Source organism: Staurois parvus, unplaced genomic scaffold (assembly GCF_062004578.1).
Source record: "Staurois parvus isolate SC_StPar_1 unplaced genomic scaffold, SC_StPar_1.0 ptg000277l, whole genome shotgun sequence".
NCBI classification, from domain to species: Eukaryota; Metazoa; Chordata; class Amphibia; order Anura; family Ranidae; genus Staurois; species Staurois parvus.
Genome location: NW_028318073.1, coordinates 3,655,390 through 3,679,238, shown reverse-complemented (window position 1 = coordinate 3,679,238; position 23,849 = coordinate 3,655,390). Strand labels below are relative to the sequence as shown.

Here is a 23,849-nt window from a genome sequence, read left to right as displayed (position 1 = left end):
TAGGTACGCTGGTATTTACCAGGATCACGATAGTGTTGAGTAAGCCATGTTACAAGGGCTCCCCTCATGTCCCACAAGTATTGCTGATAGCCAGATAACAAGAGGAACATGATCAAAAGATCAGATAAGCAAACATTTTATTTGCCATTATGCTGTCTGTTATGTGTGAAGTGCTATATTGTCATGCTCTTTGTAACCCTTTTACACCATTTATTTATCTTCAATAAAAATATTGGATACGAAAGGTTATTGCAAGGAAAAACCCTGTATCCAAGTGTGGGTGCTCAATTTCTTTTATATAAAAAGAGTGAACAATTTTGCCGGTTGCAACCATAATCCTGAAGTAACCACTTAAACCTTAGGACATATGGGTACGTCCATTTGCCTGAAGTGGTTAACACCTGATCCCAGTTTTGCAACGGTGGCAGGTGTTTCTACAAAATCTCAACTACTTATAATCTCACTACTTAGTGTAACAGAGTTATATATACCCTCAAACATTTTCCCTACACCTAACATTCGTGGTGATGCCACATATGTGTACATTATTTTTTGTTTTTACCAGTAATGGGGCTAAGAAACAATAGTGCGTTTTTTGCTTTTTTTTAATTCTATCTAAACACACTAAGGCCCCCATTCACATGGGTGGTTTGGCCTGTACAGGGTGAATGAGTAATTTGTTTATGGGGCTGGAACTTCCTGCAGCTGTGTACGGACAGCCTATGTTACTGTATGGACACAGCCACACATTCTAATTTGACAGGCCGCATGGTCCTGAATGCAGTGTGCACATTCAGGTTTGCACACCCGCATGCCTGTAAAAATAGGAGGTGCAGCTTTCTCTGTACAGCCTCTGTATCCCAAACTGCCTCTATGTCCCACAGGCTGCCTGCCTGTGTGTCCAGCTGCATTCTGCTTCTCCCGCAGCACTTTCCTGTGGAGGCCTTCTCTGGACCCACTTACCCAGACCCCGTGGTCGGAAAGGTGGTGGAGTTGGTTTGCTTCTATCCCCACTGAGCACCTTTCAAGTCCTCCCTAACCCTCCCTCTCTATCCTTCTCTTCTTTCAAGACTCACTGCATTTGGCTGTTTTCTCCCATTTCTCTGAGGATTGCAGTGATCTATCGGCCTCCTGGACCAGTGACTCACTTTCTTGATGACTTCTCTGCCTGACTACCCTACTTTCTCTTCTTTGAAATATCCACTATCATTCCTGGAGATTTTAACATCCCCATTAATGTGAACAACCCATCTACATCCCAACACTTCAACCTAACCTCATCTTTTGCCTTAACACAATGGACACAGTCCTCCACTCACTCTGATGGGAATACATTAGACCTTGTTTTCTACAATCTTTGCACTCCCTACAACCTTACAAACACCCCTTTTTTTCTCTCTGATCACAATCTCATCACCTTCAGTGTCCTCATCTTCAAACACCTATCCCTTCAAGCAGCAAACAATTACACGCAGAAACCTTCACAACTTTAACCCCTCTCTTTTCCACTCTACAACTGACCACCTCTATGAAAGAATCTCTCCCCTGTCCTGCCCTGACCTGGCCACTGCTGTCTACAACAGTTCACTTTCATCCACATTAGACTCACTTGGTCCCCTAACTACAAGAAGTATCAGGCCCAACCATTACAACCGTGGCAGACTGATGACACCAGAAATTTTAAGTGACATAGTTGTGCGCTGGAGCGATTGTGGCGTAAAACCAAATCTCAGCAAGCTTTCATCCTATATAAATCTGCTTTCTTAACCTACAGTTGCTCCCTCCATGCTGCCAAACAAGCCTGCTTTGTCACTCTCATCAATAGCTTGTCATCCACTTCTCGTCGTCTTCTCTACTTTTAACTCCCTCCTTTCTCCACCTCCACCCTACTCACTCACTGCTTACGAGATTGCAAATCATTTCAAAAACAAGATTGTGCAATTCGTAGGGACATCTCCACTGCACAGACATCCATACCACTTAGCATACATTATACTAAACCTCCCTCAACACTTTCCTCTTTTAACCTTGCTACTATCAAAGGTTTTCTAAAAAGCCCGTCTCACCACCTGCCCCCTGGATCCTGTCCCCTCACAACTACTACGGTCACCCTCTTCTTCCATCCTATGCTCCCTCACTCACATCTTCAATCTCTCCCTCTCTAATGGTGCCTTCCCCACCCCTCTAAAGCATGCACACATCACTCCCATACTTAAAAAGCCCTCCGTGGACCTCACCAACCTGAACAACTTAAGACCCATCTCCCTGCTCCCGTTTACCTCTAAACTATTAGAACGCTTAGTCTACAATCGCCCGAGCTCCTACCTCACTGACAGCAACCTTCTTAACCCTTTACAGTCTGGCTTTCGCTCACTACACTCCACTGAAACTGCCCTACTAAAACTCACTAATGATTTACTAACTGCTAAAACCAATGGCCACTACTCCGTACTCTTACTACTTTACCTCTCTGCGGCTTTTGATACTGACGACCATCCCCTCCTCCGAAAAAAAACTCCATTCTCTTGGTCTCCGAGACTCTTCTCTCTCCTGGTTCTCCTCCTACCTATCACAGTGCTCCTTCAGAATTACCTATAACTTTGTCTCCTCCACTCCACTCCACTCCACTCCTTCTTTCTGTAGGGGTCCCTTAAGGTTCTGTCCATGGACCCCTTCTCTTCTCCATCTACACCTCCTCCCTTGGTCACTTGATAAACTCCCATGGCTTTAAGTACTATCTCTATGCTGATGACACACAAATCTATCTTTCTACTCCTCACCTCACCCCTTCAGTATCCTCTCACATTACTAACCTACTAAGTGACATATCGGCATGGATGGCACTCCACTTCCTCAATCTTTCCAAAACTGAGCTCATACTATTCCCCTCCAACCCGTGCCCCCTCCCCTGACTTCTCCAATGAAGATCAATAATACAACCATCAGTCCCTCCCCTCACGCCAGGGTACTAGGTGTAATCCTAGACTTCCATCTGTCCTTTCAGCTCCAAATGCAATCACTGTCCAAATCTTGTAGACTTCACCTCCACAACATCTCCAAGATACACCCGTTCTTAACCTCTGAAACTACTAAGCAACTTATTCACTCCCTGGTTATCTCTCGCCTTGACTACTGTAACTCCCTCCTTATTGGCCTACCTCATCACAGGCTATCCCCTCTTCAGTCTATCATAAATGCTGCTGCCAGACTCATCCACCTTACTAACCATTCCATATCTGCCACCCCTCTCTGCCAATCCCTCCACTAGCCCAACGGATAAAAGTCAAAACATTAACAATAACATATAAAGCCATTTATAACTCTGCCCCAAATTACATCACCAATCTTGTCTCCAAATATCACCCAAACCGTACTCTCTGCTCTTCGCATGACCTCCTGCTCTCTAGCTCCCTTGTCTCCTCCTTCCATGCTCGTTTCCAGGACTTCTCCAGAGCTTTCCCCATCCTCTGGAACTCTCTACCCAAATTTATCAGACTATCGCCTACTCTGCTCACTTTTAGGCGATCTCTGAAAACCTATCTCTTCAGGGAAGTCTATCCTGCCCTCAGCTAAAATTGTAATCTTCTATTCCTCCTACCAGTCCATCCCCCACAGTTATTACCTTTTGTACCACTAGCCCCTCCCTCTTAGATTGTAAGCTCCAAGGAGCAGGGCCCTCCTACCCCTCTTGTATTGAACTGTATTGTTGCTGTATTGTCTCCCGTTATATTGTAAAGCGCTGAGTAAACTGTTGGCGCTATATACATCTTGTATAATAATAAACAAACAGCTCATTCACACTTTATGGGCCACAGTACCTGTGTGAATGAGGCCTTCAATGATACACAAAAAAAAAACCTATTTAATCTAAAGCACACTGACTGTGACCTTTGACCTATAACTGTTAATATTCAATTATATTTTGTGCACTTGGGAATGCATTCAGCTCTTTTTTAAAACAATTTACTGAGCTGGCCAGAACTAGTTCTTAAAGGAGTCTATTCCACATTTTCACAGCTCTTACTGTGAAGAAGTCTTTCCGTATGTGGAAGTTAAATCTCTCTTCTTCTCTAGAGGAAAAGAGATTTAACCTCCACGGCTATAAGCACGCTATAGCCGAGTGATGGCTACAGCGCAGTTGTCCAGTTCTGGAGGGCATCATATCACGTTCTCCCAGAACGCGCCCTCCCACGCACCCCCGGGGGACCGTACCCAGCGATCTCCATGATCGCTGTGTCCTACGGACACAACTGATCACGTGATGTGGTAAAAGGCCAATCACAGTGGACACAGCAGATCACCGGGTAAATGCAGTTGCCGGTTATAGGCTGCACTTTCCTCACACTGCCACAGCGTGAGGAAAGTACTGCTGATAACCGGCAATTGTCAGAGGACGGTTCGGCACCAATCATCAGGGCACTGATGATCAGTGCCCATCAGTGCCACCCACCTGTGCCCATCAGTGCCTAGTAGTGCCACCCACCAGTGCCCAGCAGTGCTGCCCGTCAGTGCCCAGCAGTGCCACCCTGCAGTGCCGCCAGTCAGTGCCACCCAGTAGTGCCGCCAGTCAGTGCCACCAGTCAGTGCCGCCTATCAGTGCCCATCATTGTTGCATATCAGTGCAGCCTATCAGTGCAGCCTATCAGTGCTGCCTATCAGTGCCCATCAGTGCTGCCTATCCATGCCACCTCATCATTGCTGCCTATCAGTGCCCATAAGTGCCACCTATCAGTGCCCATCAGTGGTGCCCATCAGTGCAGCCTCATCAACACACATCAGTGAAGGAGAAAAAATACCCGTTTGCAAAATTTTATAATAGAAATAAAGAAAAACTTTTTTTTTTTCAAATTTGTTGCTTTTTTTTTGTTTGTAGCGCAAAAAATAAAACTCCCAGCGGCGAGTAAATATCACCAAAAGAAAGAACTATTTGTGTGAATAAAAATTTCATTTGGGTACAGTGCCGAATGCCCACGCAGTTGTCATTTAAAGTGCAACAGCGCTAAAAGCTGAAAATTGGCCAGGGCAGGGAGGAGGTATAAGTGCCCAGTAGGCAAGTGGTTAAGAACTAGTTCTGGCCAGCTCAATAAATTGTTTTAAAAAAGAGCTCAATGCATTCCCAAATGCACAAAATATAACTGAATATTAACAGTCATGGCCAAAGGTCACAGTCAAGCATGCTCTCCTGTCCTTTGTGATTACCTTGGATTGAATAGTTCCACACCTAGATCACTACATGGACCACTTATACATAGTAATCATAAAGTGATTGTAAACCTTGTAAAACAACCCATTCAGTTTAAAATAGAAATGTAAGGTAAAGCATTTGTGTAAAGATTTAAAAAACAATATAACCAACTTTTTTTTCATAAGTGATCACATACCCTTTGTTCTCAGCTGCAGAAGGAGCTAAGAGAGCTGGAGGAGGAGAAGCAGCTGTACACTAGTGATACCTGTAAATGGCTGAGCAGTGAGGGGGGGGGGGGGGGTAAGAACAAATCTGATCATTGGAGAGCGGGCTGAGTTCTCAGCATAGTTAAATAACTAACCACGCTGTGCGCTCATGCCTAGTGTGATCAGTTTTTTTAATAGGAAAGCAAAGGGACTAGCAGGAGCACCAGGAATTTCACACAAAGGAAGCAATACAAACAGAACAGGATACTTTTCTTTATACAAGTACATGGTACAAGCAGGCACATATCAGGAATATAAAATGTTGGGTTTATATGTTCGTTAACCAGTTCCCCGTCACCCTATAGCAGAACTGCCATGCTGCCATTGATGTCAATACCAGGTGCCAGACGGAGAATCCCCACAGGCACCAGTGAACGCCGAGGAACAGTGAAAGGGGAGAGGTCTGTGTGTAAACACAGATCTCTCCCCTGTCAGCACGGACATGCTGCATAAAAGAGTAATACAAAGCAGCATGTTTCTCTAGTAAAACACACACAGCACACAAAGTAAAACAGCATACAGTCAACCCTTTGATCGCCCAGAGGTTAACCCCTTCCTGCCCAGTGTCATTAGTCATGCTTTTTAGTAGCACTGATCACTTAGTGTCATTGGGATGTCAGTGGTAGTTAGTCACAGAATGCCCGCCGCAGTCCCGCTATAAGTCGCTGATCGCCGCCATTACTAGTATATAAAAATAGAAGTAAATCCAGTATATATACCGCAATTTGTAGATGCTATAACTTTCACATAAACCAATTCATTTACAGGTATTGGGACTTTGTTTTAGCAAAGACATGTAGCAGAATACATTTTGGCCTAAATTTATGACAAAATTCGATTTTTTAATTTTTTTTACTGGATATGTTTTATAGCAAAAAGTCAAAAAATTGGGGTTTTTTTCAAAATTTTCAGTCTTTTTTTGTTTATAGTGCAAAAAAAACATGCAGAGGCGATCAAATACCACCGGAAGAAAGCTCTATTTGTGAGAAAACAGGACATAAATTTAATTGCGTTGCATGACCACGCAATTGTCAGTTAAACTAGGGCAGTGCTGTATCACAAAAAATGGCCTGGTCAGGAATGGGGGTAAATCGGAAGGACAAGTGGTTAATCTCTTCTTAAGCAGGGGCGGACTGACAACTCATGGGGCCCCCGGGCAATAGGGGATCATGGGGCCCCTGTGTCCATGCCCAAACTCAAAAAAGCCTATGAAAAAGGTACCAGGGCCATCTCATGGGGCCCCCTACTGACCCTGGGCCCTTGGGCAGTGTCCGAGTTTCCAAATGGTCAGTCCGCCCCTGTTCTTAAGAAAAAATAAATTCAGTTTCTCTAATTTTTCCTCATATCTGAGCTCCCCTATGCCTCTTATCAGTTTGGTTACACTTCTATGCACTTTCTCCAGTTCTCCGATATCTATTTTGTGAATTAGTGCCCAAAACTGAACTGCGTATTCCAGATGAGGTGTTAATAATTTTGTACAGTGGCAAAATGATGCCTCTCTTTGGAGTCTATATCTCTTTTAATACAATAAAGTATTTTGCTAGTTATAATGAAGGGTTAAGGATTATTGGGGGTACAAAGACATATGTCATACTTACAAACTGTCTCAGATTTGCTAGGGCATTCCTGCTTTTTCTTTAGCTGTCCTGGGAAAACATCATCGGGCTCACCAAGGATTACTGCACATACACAATGTGGTTCAGGCTAGGTTCACACCTATGCAGGATGTCAGGGCAGGTGTCCATGATAGTGACCTCTGGGCTATACAATAGTAGGAGTATGGGAGGCTAAATTGATTATTATAGATACATTATAGGGGTGCCATGTGCATTACTACATATATTCCTGTAGCTGTGCAGTTCTTTTTACTATGAGTATTTTGGGGTGCCATTACAATTGTGGCTATACATTTAGAGTACATATTATAGAGTACATGTATACACACCACTACAGGGGTGAGGATCCACTTTTTATACAGTACATGGAATACATTGATATATACAAACTTCAAACCTTTATCTGAGTTTGCAAATAACCATGTTGTTTTGTTTGTTTTTTAATAAAGATTTTTATTCTATCCTGAAACAAATAGCTACGTAAATAGCTGCTAAACAGGCAACAACTTCTGAACTGAGCCTTTCATACCCTTCACTTCAAACAGAATCACATTTCAGCAGTTTTTCCACACAACCGTAACCCCCCCACGACCACCACACCCGGTAGTTGCCCGCTTGCCTGGCGACAGCCACCATCCTATGAAGAGCGCCAGTCCTGCAGTACAGAAAAGCCACACGGAGGGAACAGCATTACCACACATCTCCTCTCACCGCTATGCAGGGTCTACACGCCAAGCTACTTAATCCTCACCGGAGTCACGCAAGGGTTAAAACCTGAAGCGTGTCTTCCAAGAGGAATCTCTTCCAGTAAAGTTAGATTTACGGATGCAGTCAGTCACTAACTTCACATGAATCAGCAGGGAAAAGAGGAAATTCTCAGCACCGCGATCCAGGATCTGTTCATTTCTGGACTATATGGAATGAGTGCCAAATAGCAAAGGTCCAATGGTGAGCAACTGGGCGGTGACCAAAGCAGTCACACCGCTGGACAACTCAGGGCTTCATATAAAAGGGTCATGCTCAGGAAATGGAGAGCAAATATCAATAGTCATCTAACATCACTGGCAAGCACCACACAAGAATATCTACTAAACACGGTGGTGCTAAAAAGAGGAACCAGATAAATACCAGAACCTACCAAGTCGAATTATTTGAAGTGTCATCTCCAAAACTCAGTGTCATCAACACTGAGTTCAAGTAGCTGGAGGAATTGCCTTTCTAGGTAGATCTGAGCATGCTATATGTATGTGAGGCATTATTATATATATTTTTTTTTTATCTGATGATCCTTAACTGTATAGAAATGTATGTGCTGGAATGAGAGCAGTTTACTGTTGAATCTGCTACCATCAACTATACAACAGTTATGGCTTTCTTGGGCTGCAGGTTTGCTTTGCAGGCTTCAGTGTCTGCACTTTACAAATACAATTACCTCTAGATAGTACACGTGTGTATATTTCAATAGCTATTCTATCAATTTTCCATGTAGCATCAGGAAAATATTATTATCTATAAGTTTTAAAAACTTGCGAGGGTCTGGTGCCATTTTTTATTATAATAGACAAAAATTGGGGTTTGGACTAGCAGAATACACACAAATAACTTTAGGTTGATCTTCTTAAGTAGTTTTGTTTATTGCATGCAAGTATGCTAATTTATGCTTTTCTTTGCATGGACCAGGTTCTGTATCGTGATGTGGAAGATATATGAAGAATTGTCTTCATCTTTTATGCACAATTTCCTCTTATCTCTGCTGTTCACGCTAGGTGTTGTCTACACTTATAGGTGGCTCCAGCTTTGGATCTTCCCCAGGTGGGCTGGAGCACATCAACCACCTGGTCCATTCCCATGGCCACTATTAGGAAATGCCATGCAGATAGGTAGCTCTCCCCACCTAGCCTTTGTAGCCATGGCAAAGCAGTATGGTGAAATATTCCAGATTAAGTTGGGCAGCCAGAGAGTAGTGGTGCTAAATGGAGATAAAGTCATCCGTCATGCTTTACTGCAAAAGGGAGCAGATTTTGCTGGTCGGCCTGGGTTTCCATCATTCAGATTTGTATCAGGCGGTCGCAGCCTGGCTTTTGGAGGTTATAATGAAACATGGAAAGCCCACCGCAAGGTTGCCCACTCTACAGTCAGAGCCTTCTCAACTGGCAACCCGAACACCAAGCAAAGCCTAGGACAGCATGTGCTGGGTGAAACTCGGGAACTTATTAACTTCTTCTCTAGCCTTGGAGAAGGAGGAAAATACTTTGAACCTGGAAGACATTTGGTGGTGGCAGTGGCAAATGTCATGTGTGCTGTGTGCTTCGGTCGCCGCTACAGTCATATGGACCTAGAGTTCCAAGCTCTGCTCAGCAACAATGATAAGTTCGGTAAGACTGTGGGGGCAGGTAGCCTGGTAGATGTCATGCCTTGGCTCCAATATTTTCCCAACCCTGTGAGGACAGTATTCTGTGATTTCCAACAAGTCAACAAGGAGTTTTATGAATTTGTGCATAGCAAGTTTCTCCAACATTGCAAGACAGCCATTTGGGGGGTGACAAGGGACATGATGGATGCTTTCATCCATATACTGATTGGTGTGACTGAAAAGAATGTAATGGGAAGTCCGGACAAGAATGGGTTTCTGGGAAGTCACCTGCTGGATATAGAGCATGTGCCATCTACAGTATGTGATATATTTGGAGCCAGTCAAGATACTCTGTCCACCTCTCTTCAGTGGCTTATCTTCTTCCTTATCAGGTAAGTCATCCAAGGGTGGGGAATACAAAATCTGTAATGCTTTATTTAAAGACCAGAATACTGTGCTTTGATACTGCCATAGTAAAATAGCTGAGGTTTGTATGTCCAGCCAAAACGTTTTGTGCTTTAGGTAGAGTGGGAAAGGATTAGAACCCTTGTGTGAGTTTTACAGATCACACACACACACACACACACTTATTATCATTGTGACAATGGATTTATCAGACAGTAAGGCTGGCCATACATTATACAATTATCTGGAGATTTTTGGTTTAGATTTACCAAAAACCATATAATAGGAGGACAAACCTAAACAACACTTTCAGTTGTATCCAGTTAGACATGCCCTTGCACTACACAGTTGAAGGTAAATCTAAAGGAAATTGGGCAGAAAATTGTATAATGTATGGCCAGCCTAAGTGAGAAAATTTCCAACACCACCACAGACAGAACAATGTTGTTACCATGACAGTGAATGTCCATGACTGTGTAAGAGCCCCAAAAAGAATTAAAATCCAACAGGGGTTCTGATTCATACCCACTGTATTTGAGAGTAAAAAAATTGTGAATACACATATTCTCCTCATAAAATTCCTAAATAGTTGTACAAACTTCATGAGCAGACCGAAGTTTACAGTCCTCTGTAATCTCCAATACAGGAGCAAAAAGGCAGGCCAGTGGGGCAGTTAAAACTTCCATCTAACTGACTACGGACTGTACTACTACTAACTAGAAGTTTGATGGGAATTGAGTTGCAGGATTTTTTAGGTTAAAGCGAGCTTACCCTTCAAATTTAATTTGTTGACATTTTACATTAGGTGTGGGAAAACAATGTACCTAACATATACTATTGATTTATTGTGCTTACATTGGGTTTTATTTTTTTTTCAATAAATATTTTTATTTTGTTTTCAAACATACGAAAACTAAAAATTTCAAAACGGACAACAAAATTCCATTAAGAAAATAAACCAAAGAATAGATTGAAAACATGCAGTATCACATCCATACAATTTCTGATGTAAAGATAACAAAGAACCTGGATAAACTAACCTACACAACATAATTTAAATTATGATGTCATGTAATTGATGTTTTTCAAATTTTGGTTGTTTCCATGTGTAATCTATGGACAATGTACTATGTCATTTAGATATGAATAACCAAAACATTGCCACAGATTAGTGTAAAAAATGAAAATGCAGTAAGGTAAAAATCCTTCTGCCTTTAAACCATTCTATGCAGTAAGGTAAAACAAACTTTCTGCATGCAGCTTTCCCTGAAGCCCTCCCTAAATACATGCATGGGCCCGATCTTGATCCAGTAATGTGCATGAGAGCGGAGTTTCTCTCAGCTCCTTCGCCCCCTCATTGGCTCTCATACAGCGAGCATGCACGAGTGACCCGATAGCAAGTGGCTTGCACTCAGCAGGGGGTTGGAGCCCAGAGCTCCAGCAGGGGACCCAAGAAGAGGAGGATTGGGACTGCTCTGTGCAAAAACATTGCACATAGCAAGTAAGTGTAACTTCTTTGTTATTTTAATTTAAAAAAAAAAAAAAAAACAAGCTTTACAATCACTTTCGCTAAAGAGAGAGGCGGACACCCCCCACCCCCCTTCCTCAATAATGTCTGAGTTATGACTAGAATGATGTTTCAAAAAACTGTACAGGCTAAAAGAAAGTCAGGTTTCTAATAACTTATAGAGAGGTACAGCGAGCCCTACTATAAGGGGCCTGGGCCCCTCAGTGGTGGGGAAGCGGATGCTGGGTTTGGCTGAAAGCAGGATGAGTCCCACAAGGTGCAGTAAAGTTTAATTTCCCCTTCCCAGAGCTGTCACACATATCTGCCTAAGTTTCCTGGCTGTATCCGCTCCTCCTTTATGAATTGTGAATTGGGCAAGGGTCTTGCAAGGTCGCCTCAAGCCTGACTGCTGTTTTATGATACGCATTAGTTCTGGGTAGACATTTTATGGCAAAATATGTATTCCTAATGGATTTAATTGCCCTACAAACCACAGAGACAAAACTGAAGGATTTTGTTAGTTTTATGATAGGTCACTTCCAATCCCCTCAAGAAAGTGATAGGCTGTAGGGGTTGATTGCTAGAAGACTCTTCCAGTTATAGCCTACCCTTACTGGCCACTCCACTTTGTTTTTGTTTATCATGCTATGGGTGAAGGAGGAAGCTGCATGAAAAATTGGTTCGGGGGTTTTTTGTCAGATTCACACTGGCCCCACCCCTGCCTCTCGCCCTGCAGCTGGAGATTAAGTGGTGGAGAGCAGACCGGACTAGTAGAATGGCCAGCATTAGCAAGAGATGCGCGTAGTGCCTTCCCAGTGCCCCTAATCTGAAGCAGGGATGTGGATAGATGGAAAATATGCATCTTGGACAGTATTTACACCAGTTTGAATGCAGGGATCTGTGTTTTCTGTAAAGTGAACTGAACTGCTTTACCAGTTCACTGAAAGAACTGGTCTAGTTAATGTACAGATTGGTCCAGAGTTGTGTTTGGACTGAATTAGGCTGACATCAACTGGTACGTTAATCTACAACTAACAGAAAATAAAATATAGTACTACTTTTCCAAAAATGCATTTTGGTAACATTTTATGGCTGCTGTGAAGGGATTAAAGTGGTGAGACAGGAAATCCCAGTTCTGCACTACTCTGGTCAATTTTCCATAGAAAACCAATCAGCTTCTTACATGCACAAATTCATAAAGCAGCTTGACATAGCATCCCACCTATTTGTAACCCAATATCAGAGTTAAATAATCACTTGATATCTGGATTCTTCTCTATAAAATTTACATTGTTATATTTTGTAAATCTCTCTAAAAATGTACCTAATTCAGGCCTACTAGCTTTCTCACCAAAGGAAAACAGGGAAGTGTCCATAGGCTTGGTCTCTGTGCGTAGTAGGGTCTCCTTGTGACTGACATGCATTGAACCTGTTCACTCACTGATTTGCTGATCTGGACCTGATGTACAGTCGTGTTCAAAATAATAGCAGTGTGTTGAAAAAAGTGAATAAAGCTGAAAATCCTTCTAATAGCTTTTATTTCCATACACACAAATGCATTGGGAACACTACACATTCTATTCCAAATCAAAACATGAAGAAAATATATCAAAATTTGTGTTGTTCCTCTAAAAAAGTTGAAGAAAAGTGAATATTAGACTGTTCAAAAAAATAGCAGTGTTTGTATTCTTCTTTACAAACTTAAACATTCACTATATAAACTGAAAAATGTTTGAATATTTTGCTTTCCTTTGAATTACTTAATGAATATTTAGTTGTATAAGCTATGTTTCTGAGAACTGCTGTACATCTGTGTTGCATGGAGTCAACCAACTTCTGGCACCTGTGAACAGGTATTCCAGCCCAGCATGATTGGACTACATTACACAGTTCTTCTCTATTTCTTGGTTTTGCCTCAGAAACTGCATTTTTGATGTCACCCCACAAGTTTTCTATTGGATTAAGATCCGGGGATTGGGCTGGCCACTCCATAACGTCAATCTTGTTGGTCTGGAACCAAGATGTTGCACGTTTACTGGTGTGTTTGGGGTCGTTGTCTTGTTGGAACACCCATTTCAACGGCATTTCCTCTTCAGCATAAGGCAGCATGACCTCTTCAAGTATTCTGATATATTCAATCTGATCCATGATCCCTGGCTATAAATAGGCCCAACACCGTAGTATGAGAAACATCCCCATATCATGATGCTTGCGCAAACATGCTTCACTCTCTTCACAGTGTACTGTGGCTTGAATTCAGTGTTTGGGGGTTGTCTGACAAACTGTCTCCGGCCACTAGACCCAAAAAGAACAAGCTTACTTTCATCAGTCCACAAAATGTTGCGCCATTTCTCTTTAGGCCAGTCAATGTGCTCTTTGGCAAATTGTAACCTCTTTAGCACATGTCTTTTTTTCAACAGTGGGACTTTGCGGGGGCTTCTTGCAGATAGCTTGGCTTCACATAGGCGTCTTCTAATTGTAACAGTACTCACAGGTAACTTTAGATCTTCTTTGATTTTCCTGGAGCTGATTGTTGGCTGAGTCCTTGCCATTTTGGCTTTTCTTCCATGCATTTGAATGGTAGTTTTTCACTTTCTTCCACGTCTTTCAGGTTTTGGTTGCCATTTTAAAGCATTTGCGATCATTTTAGCTGAGCAGTCTATCATTTTCTGCACTTCTTTATATGTTTTCCCCTCTCCAATCAACTTTTTAATCAAGGTACGCTGTTCTTCTGAACAATGTCTGGAACGACCCATTTTCCTCAGAATTTCAGAGAGAAATGCACTGTAACCAGCATGTACAACATTTGCTGCCTTCTTTTCTTAAATAAGGGCAATAATTGCCACCTGTTTTTCAAAGAATGAAAGACCTCACTAATAGAACTCCACACTGCTATTATTTTGAACATGCCCCTTTCAATTAGTGATTCAATTACACAGAATCAGCAGCATGCATGTCATGACTGTTGGGTCTGTTGGATTTCTATTACTCTACTACACCTGCTAGTAAATTATTTGCCATGTAGAAATATCATTTCTACCAAAAACAGTGCTTGATCAGGTTAGTGATGTCTGACTGCTACTATTTTGAACACAACTGTAGATGTCTGCATGAAATGTAGGGCCTGTTCACACTATGGTGTTGTGATAACATGTGCTGGTGCAATGCAGTGCCATTGATTTTGAATGGCATCCGAAAGCAACATGCAATGGACATGCATTGTAGTGCACCAACGTGTTGTGCCAAAAAAAAAAGTTTATGCTTTTGTCTTGCAGGGGAAAATGTTTTTTTTCTGGACTTACTTCCTTGCACTGCACTGTGAACAACTGGACATTTTTTTCCCCGTACTGTACCCAGATCTCTCAGTCATTCTGCTTAGATAAACTGCACTGCAACTCCTGTAACTAAAATAGAACTACATTGCTCAAAAAAATTAAAGGAACACTTTATGTATAGCATCAAGTCAATTAAACGCCTGGGATATTGATCTGGTCAGTTAAATAGCAGACAGGGGTTGTTAATCAGTTTCAGGTGCTTTGGTGTTAATGAAATTAACAACAGGTGCACTAGATGGGCAACAATGGGAGGACCCCCCAAAAAAAGGAATGGTTTTACAGGTGGAGGCCAATTACATTTTTTTCCTACTCATCTTTTCTGACTACTACTAGTTTTACATTTGGCTAGGGTCAGTGTCACTACTGGTAGCAGGAGGCGATACCTGGACTCTACAGTCCAACTCCTCCAGGATGGTACATCAATATGTGCCATTGTCAGAAGGTTTGCTGTGTCTCCCAGCACAGTCTCAAGAGCATGGAGGAGATTCCAGGAGACAGGCAGTTACTTTTGGAGAGCTGGAGGGCCGTAGAAGGTCCTTAACCCATCAGCAGGATCGGTATCTGCTCCTTTGTGCAAAGAGGAACAGGATGAGCTCTGCCAGAGCCCTACAAAATTACTTCCAGCAGGCCACTGGTGTGAATGTCTCTGACCAAACAATCAGAAACAGACTTCATGAGGGTGGCGTGAGGGCCCGACGTCCTCTAGTGGGCATTGTGCTCACTGCCCGGCACCATAGAGCTCGATTGGCATTTGCCACTGAACACCAGAATTGGCAGGTCTGCCATTGGCACCCTGTGATTTTCACAGATGAAAGCAGGTTCACCCTGAGCACATGTGACAGACGTGAACGGGTCTGGAGAAGGTGTGGAGAATATTATGCTGCCTGTAACATCGTTCAGCATGACTGCTTTGGTGGTGGGTCAGTAATGGTCTGGGGAGGCATATCCATGGAGGGATGCACAGACCTCTAAAGGCTAAACAATGTCACCCTGACTGCCTTTAAGTATTGGGATGCAATCCTTGGACCCATTGTCAGACCCTACGCTGCTGCAGTGGGTCTTGGGTTGTTCCTGATGCACGACAATGCCTGGCCTCATGTGGTGAGGGTATGCAGGCAGTTCTTTGAGGATAAAGGAATTGATACCTTTGAATGGCCCCCATGCTTGCCTGACCTATATCCAATAGAACACCTCTGGGATATCATGTTTAGGTCCATCCGTCGTCGCCAGGTTGCACCTCAGACTGTCCAGGAGCTCAGTGATGCCCTTGTCCAGATCTGGGAGGAAATACCACAGGACACCATCCGTTGTCTCATTAGGAGCATGCCTCGACGTTGTCAGGCATGCATACAAGCATGTGGGGGCCATACAAACTACTGAGTACCAATTATTTGAGTTGCTGCAATGAAATTTCAGCAAAATGGACTAGCCTGCTGCATAATTTTTTCACTTTGATTTTCAGGGTGTCTTCGAATTCAGTAAGTTGATCATTTTAATTTCCATCAATTAATAATTTTAATTACCCAATTCATCAGTATACATACCCAGCATCATATTTTTCCCCATTGAGATCTGATGTGTTTTCAAAATGTTCCTTTAATTTCTTTGAGCGGTGTATTTTTTGGCTAAAGGTGCATAATATCTCCTGTGCTGTCTCAATCCCTGCTTATCAGCGTAAAGCTGCAAGACCATCTCGCACTGATGCTGACCTCAAATGCCTACTTTCACTAACATGCTTTTGTCTCCTCTCTGATTCCCATGGATCCTCCAAAGAATGCCAGATCAGTGCTCCTGAACACTCGCTCTGCTAATAACAAGGCACTACTTATTTTGGCCTTTATTGTAAACAATAAGTTGGAGCACTTGTGCTTAACTGAAACCTGGCACAAACAAAATGTTGGCATCCTTTTCAACCAACTCACCTCTCCACGGTACGATTTGCTTGACCTCCCATGTCTCTTGGGAAAAAATGGAGGTAGATTTGTTATTTACAGCTTGTTGTACACTTTTTCCTCTGTTAACTTTCTCTTCATTTGAAAGCCTTGTTCCCAAGGTCTGTTCCCCCTCATCTGTTACTGTTCATCAATGCATATCAAAGGACACACCTTGGACCTTATCCTTGCTAATGGTTCTTTTGGCTCTGACTGCTCTTCCCTTGATTTAGGACTATCTGACCACCTAACTATTCTTTTCAATCTGGAATTAGCAACTCCTAACACCTCCCTGTCTCAATCTGTTAATTATTGCAACTGGGCTAAATTGATCAGTATAAATTTGCAAATTCTGTTACTTCCTCTCTATCCAGCATCTCCTCCTCTGACACCCTTGTTGACAAAATAGATGCCCTTAATTAGGCGCTTTTCATCTTCTGATGCACACCTTTGTGTCCCTTTAAGACCCTCTAGAGATCCAAAAATAGGACCAGAGAATCCCTCATTCTTGAGAAAAGACAGAGACTAATCTCTACCAATACACTTATTATTACCCATGATTCCAAATATACATTATATTGCCAAAAGTATTGGGACACCCCTCCAAATCATTAGATTCAGGCGTTCCAATCACCTCCATGGCCACAGGTGTATAAAATCAAGCACCTAGGCATGCACACTGCTTCTACAAACATTTGTGAAAGAATGGGCCGCTCTCAGAAGCTCAGTGAATTCAAGCGTGGTTCCGTGATAGGTTGCAAACTGTGCAGTAAGTCCACCCTTGAAATTTCCTTGCTACTAAATATTCAACAGTCGACTGTAATGGTTTTATAACAAAGTGGAAGCAACTGGGAACAACAGCAACTCAGCCACGAAGTGGTAGGCCAGGCAAAATGACAGAGCGGGGTCAGTGCATGCTGAAGCGTACAGTGCGCAGAAGTTGCTAACTGTCTGCAGAGTCAGTAGCTAAAGACCTCCAAATTTCGTATGGCCTTCAGATTAGCACAACAGTGTGTATAGAGCTTCATGGAATTGGTTTCCATGGCCGAGCAGCTGCATCCAAGCCTTACATCACTAAGTGCAATTGCAAAGGGTTGGATGCAGTGGTGTAAAGCACACTGCACACACCTCCGCAGAGCAGTGTAGACCTGTTCTCTGGAGTGACAAATCACACTTCTCTGTCTGGCAAAGGGTGGGTGTTTTGGCGGTTTTCCTACCCACACTTATTTACTTGATTCTATGCAGATTATAACCGTAATAAGTGATTATAACCTTTTGTCTATACCTGAATTTAGCCAATAGTGTAAATATTAAAGGATAACCACTGTGCAAAAAATAAAGATCTAATTTATTTACACAGCAGACAAATAGTTACTAATATAGTCAATCAATTGATGTTACATGAAATAAAATATTAGATGTTACAGTATAGAGAGATGACTATAAGAAAGGAAGTTATAGAAAATAAAAGATAGAGCATGGCTTATACATTACAGACACCCTGATGTTGTGAGGTCTGGCTCCTGGAAGGCACACACGATAAAGAGAGGGCTTATCCTTTGTCCAAGGTGTTTTATGCACTTTACAAAAGACCATCCCAAGAACCACCCACCCAAGTTATCTTCCAATGGGTGGGCTTCAGAGCAAGGTACACAAAGAAGCAGTTGCCTTCCCCCTCACCTCCATTGAGTCTTTTGTGTAATCCCCCCCCCCCCCCACACACACACAGTCACAGTAACATACATAGGTGTGTTGAGGTGATACAACAGATGGTAAATATGTTGCATACATTGAGACCCTGAACAGAAGTTATTATAGGCCCAAAATAGCCACCACAGTGGGCCAACTCAATATTGAATCCTACAAACTAAGACTGGAATGCCATTAAAGTTCATGTGCGTGTAAAGGCAGGCATCCCAATACTTTTGGCAATATAATAGTGTATATACAGGCATTGAGTCCCAGGTCCTAATTGCTGGTTCGATCACCTTGGGAGATACACACAGACAATTGTCCAATATAAAGTACTATTTGTTCTTTTCTGCTGTCCTAGAGCTCCTGCCTTTATGTTAGTATATTGGGAAGTTCCAATTGAACCCTGAAATGACTGGTTATGTTTTTGCAGAACTCTGCACACATGACTGCTTTGATATGTGCACAGAAGGTATGCTATTATATTAACTGTTTCAGTAGTGCTGTGAATTTGAATCTTAAAATGTCCACTTACACTTGCCACTTTATTAGGTACACCTTGGTAGTGCCAACAAAGTATCCCCCACACCATTGCACCGCAACCACCAGCCTGAACCGTTGATATAAGGCAGGAGGGATCTATAATTTCATGTTGTTTATGCCAAACTCTGACCATACCATCTGAATGACGCAGCAACCAGTCTGGCTATTCTCCTCTGACACCAACAAGGCATTTTCGTCCACATAACTGCTGCTCACTTGATATTTTCTTTTTTTCGGACCTCTGTAAATCCTAGAGATGAATGCAATAAATAATTTGCGCTAGTGAATATATATATATGTATGAATAATAAAAAAAGTTCAAATAATAAGTCCAAAATTAAAATGCCAATACCCCAAAAAAAGTGCAAAAAAATTGTGCAAAAAAAGTGTCTAAATGTGACAAAACACCACCAAAAAACCTTAGTAATATGATGGCAAGTCATCCATAGGTATATCTTCAGGAAACGAAATTCTGCAGAACACCGATCCACATAGACCAAATATCAAAATGAAAGAAACTTTTCAATTTATCCCGGAAATCCACTTCTCCAAAAGAAAAAAACACCTTCAATCGTATCCAAGGAGGAAGATGCCAGGCACTCGAGAAAAACAAAGAAACTTCATGGCGCAGTATTATGAAACCAATTCCTTTATTAGGTACTCATTGCACTTACTCAGGATGTGTCCCAGCCGACACCAGCATCAACAGCATAGCAGCAATCACATAAAACGAGCCTAGCTACTCAGCACATGCGCAGTAGCTCATAGCCAAACGTAATGACGTCACATCAATCAAGCTCCGCCCTACGCGTTTCGTCATCGACATCCTCACGGAGCGGATGGATGTGAGACGTCACAACCTCATTAAATATGCACTTCACAGGAACCGAACAGCTGACATCAATGGGGAATCACGCAGGCAAGCCGCCCCATGGATGACAGGTGTCCACAGAGGGTATACAATATATATAATATATTTGCCATCAAGAACAGTAAAAAAGGGGGGCAAATAAAGAGGAAATAAAGAAGAATAAATAATAATAAATAAAACAAATAAAACAAATAAATACATTAGCGGGCCAATACCTTCCAAAGCTGTATCTCGGGGGAAAAAAAAAAAAACCTTAAAGGGCCAGTAGCACATTAAAACAAAAATAAAGGGGAACTCTAATAATATGCAAAAATTATACAAAAAACATACAATACTCTTATATATCGTCATTAACAAACAAATACATAAATTTTTATTTTTTTTATTTTTTTAAATAATTAAAAATTTGTGAGAAAACAATTTAAATCTATATCAAAATTTAACCCAAAAGGCTGTAAGGAATTTAACTCATAAATCCAAAACGTCTCTTTTTTGGATATTTCATTAACCAAATCCGAGCCCCTCCAATGGGGTTTCACCATCTCAATCCCATAAAAAGTAAGTAAGCTCGAATCACAATTATGTACCAATTTAAAATGTTTAGATATGCTATGTTTATCAAATCCTTTTATTATATTTCTTATATGTTCACCTATTCTTGTTTTTAAACATCTCCCAGTTCTACCAATATATCTCAACTGACACGGACATTCTAAAGCATAAATCACATGTGTAGAATTACATGTAATTAAAGATTTAATATCATATTCTTTTTTAGAAGATGAAGAACAGAATGACTTCCTTTTTTTATTATTAACAACCTTTACAGTCTTACAAACTTTACACTTCCTACAAGGAAAAAAAACATTTAAATTTGGAAACAGATCGAACTTTTTCGGGGGTTCGATGACATTTTGGGCCAATCTCGTCCTTAAAGACCTATTCTTTCTATAAATAAATTTCGGGGTTTTAGGTAAAAATGTATTCAATATATCATCTTTTAATAAAATGGGCCAATATTTTTTAAAAATTCGTTCAATGTTCTTATATTGCATATTATAGTTGGTAATAAAAGGTACATTATTTTCAAATCCCAAATGAGCCTTTCTATTTCCAAGGAGTGTCTCCCTGTCTCTATTACTTATCGAATTTCTTTCTTTGATCAAAAAAGTCCTATCATAACCTTTCTCTATAAATCTCTCAATTAACACCTCAGATTGATCAAGAAAATCTTTATTATCACTACAATTTCTCTTTAATCTGGTAAACTGACTTTTTGGAGTACTATATAACCAATTTGGATGATGTCCACTAGATGTAGGTATGTAGCTATTTTTGTCCACTTCCTTGAAATAAGTTTTGGTGGAAACCTTTGGAAGGTATTGGCCCGCTAATGTATTTATTTGTTTTATTTATTTGTTTTATTTATTATTATTTATTCTTCTTTATTTCCTCTTTATTTGCCCCCCTTTTTTACTGTTCTTGATGGCAAATATATTATATATATTGTATACCCTCTGTGGACACCTGTCATCCATGGGGCGGCTTGCCTGCGTGATTCCCCATTGATGTCAGCTGTTCGGTTCCTGTGAAGTGCATATTTAATGAGGTTGTGACGTCTCACATCCATCCGCTCCGTGAGGACGTCGATGACGAAACGCGTAGGGCGGAGCTTGATTGATGTGACGTCATTACGTTTGGCTACGAGCTACTGCGCATGTGCTGAGTAGCTAGGCTCGTTATATGTGATTGCTGCTATGCTGTTGATGCTGGTGTCGGCTGGGACACCTCCTGAGTAAGTGCAATGAGTACCTAATAAAGGAATTGGTTTTCATAATACTGCGCCATGAAGTTTCTTTGTTTTTCTCGAGTGCCTGGCATCTTCCTCCTTGGATACGATTGAAGGTGTTTTTTTCTTTTGGAGAAGTGGATTTCCGGGATAAATTGAAAAGTTTCTTTCATTTTGATATTTGGTCTATGTGGATCAGTGTTCTGCAGAATTTCGTTTCCTGAAGATATACCTATGGATGACTTGCCATCATATTACTAAGGTTTTTTGGTGGTGTTTTGTCACATTTAGACACTTTTTTTGCACAATTTTTTTGCACATTTTTTTGTGGTATTGGCATTTTAATTTTGGACTTATTATTTGAACTTTTTTTATTATTCATACATATATATATATTCACTAGCGCAAATTATTTATTGCATTAATTGTTACACTTTATTTATGGTGATTTTTTGCAGCTGGTACATTATAAGTGAGTTATATAGTTTTTATTTGCCATAGGCGCTATTATTTATTTTCTTTAAATCCTAGAGATGGTTGTGTCTGAAAAGCCTAGTAGACCAGCACTTTTTGAAATACTCAGACCAGCCCAAAGTCACTTAAAGCGGCATTCCGATCACCCTGTCAAAAAATAAAAGTCAGCAGCTACAAAAACTGTAGCTGCTGACTTTTAGAAAACAGGCACTTACCTGTCCTTCGGTCCCACGGTGTGTCCCCTGCAGCTCATTTCACCAGCCGTCCTGTATTACTGGAGGCCGGCAACTTCAGTGTGGGCACCCGGCTGTGACTGCTTGCGGCTTCACAGCCGGGTACCCAATGCGCATGTAGATGTGATGTGAATCTAGATATCTAGAAATTGCTGTCGTCATATATGAGTTCCTGCGGAGTTGCAAACAATGTACTAAGAATAGAAATTGGTTATTATGGTGTTGATTAAGATTCATAGAAATTAGTTAGTAATTTAGGAATCCGCATATTACATTGTTTTTAAATAATTAGTTAGCACCAAGGTGCCTCCTGAAGAAGCTTTCCTGCAAAAAGCATTGAGATGTGCACCCCCCACTCCCCACTCTTTGTCAGCATAGTATGATCATTTCTCACTACATTATGTGTGAAAAATACAAGGTGGGGATATACATGAAGTGTTTGATTTACACATTGTATTATTAATGTAGGAGCACTACCCACTTATGCTAAGTGTTTGAATATTGGATATTTAAAGGCTTTTTTGGCCATACTTCTCCTGTGGGTCACAGGAGTGCACTTAGTTCTGCACTCCTGTAACCCAGATTCAGCCAATAGAAGCTAATGCCTGCTATTGGCTGACGTCACAGAGCCGGTGCAGGCATCCCAACAATTTTGGGATCCACCCAGATTCCTGACTGGCAGCTGGCTCAGCCTCTCAGCATGCTATTGAGAGCCTAAGTAAGCCACTTCCTCCCCCTCCACAGTCTGGTGCTCCAGTGATCACAGCACCTTTTTTCGGTTGTAAGTGGGGCTAAGGTCCCACCAGTGCACTGAAGATTGTGCACCAACCCTTCAGTATTCTGCAGCTGAGTGTATGGATTGCCACTTGTACTGTATTACTGTTAAAGTGCTACTAAACCCACAACAGTAAAATCAGTCTGTGTATGCAGTGAAGCATGCTTGTTTTACTCACTGTGGGATCTAAGGGGTTAATCCTCCGCATTTTGTAAAAAGACTGTTTATCCTATCTTCTCTGCTCTTCCCCTTATTCCACAGTCCCCAATCCATGTGCCATAGTACACAGCCCTAAGAGGCACTCTGCACATGCTCAGTGTAGTGTGTATTGCTAAAGAGGGGTTTTTTTTTTTGTTGGGAGGATGCATGAGATTTGCACAAGGCACTGTCCAGACAGAGGGTCAGGGGTCATGCAACCTCATAGGAAAGTCAGAGGAGAATGAAAACTCCTCCTCCTACAAGCTTTAACCAGTGCTCAGTTGGACACTGATAGAAGTCACAAGACTGCTATATACTGCTGATGAGAAAAGTTATTTACAATAGCAGTTTTTATTTACTAAAATAGTTGTATTTCCATATTCTGTGTACTATGAAACACTGGATATAGTGAATGCATTTCTGGCTTTAGTAACACTTTAATGTCCTAGCCAGTACTTAGAGGTATTATGCCTACAGTCCTTCAACTCAGGTAAGCAGCCATGAGCACACCTGTTCATTAAGGTGGGAGTCAGGTAGGTAGGTACAGTCCTAAAAAAAAAAGAGCGCACACTATGGGCATAAGAGCTTGTAAATCTTTCCAGCCCTCAATGCCAGCACCACTCCTCAAGAGGATGAGGGGCAACTCATTCCTTCTAAAAACACAAGTCCTCTTAAG

General features: G+C 41.6%; 1 protein-coding gene across 1 annotated transcript in view; it reads left to right on the top strand.

Annotated features, from left to right (window-relative positions):
• Window positions 1–8,760: 8,760 nt before the first annotated feature.
• LOC149458753 (cytochrome P450 1B1-like) overlaps window positions 8,761–23,849 on the top strand; it is a 59,188-nt gene continuing 44,099 nt past the window's right edge. Inside the window, exon 1 of the mRNA XM_089681754.1 lies at window positions 8,761–9,812. Coding sequence (XP_089537880.1) covers window positions 8,761–9,812 — 1,052 coding nt within the window. The remainder of the gene's footprint in view (window positions 9,813–23,849) is intronic.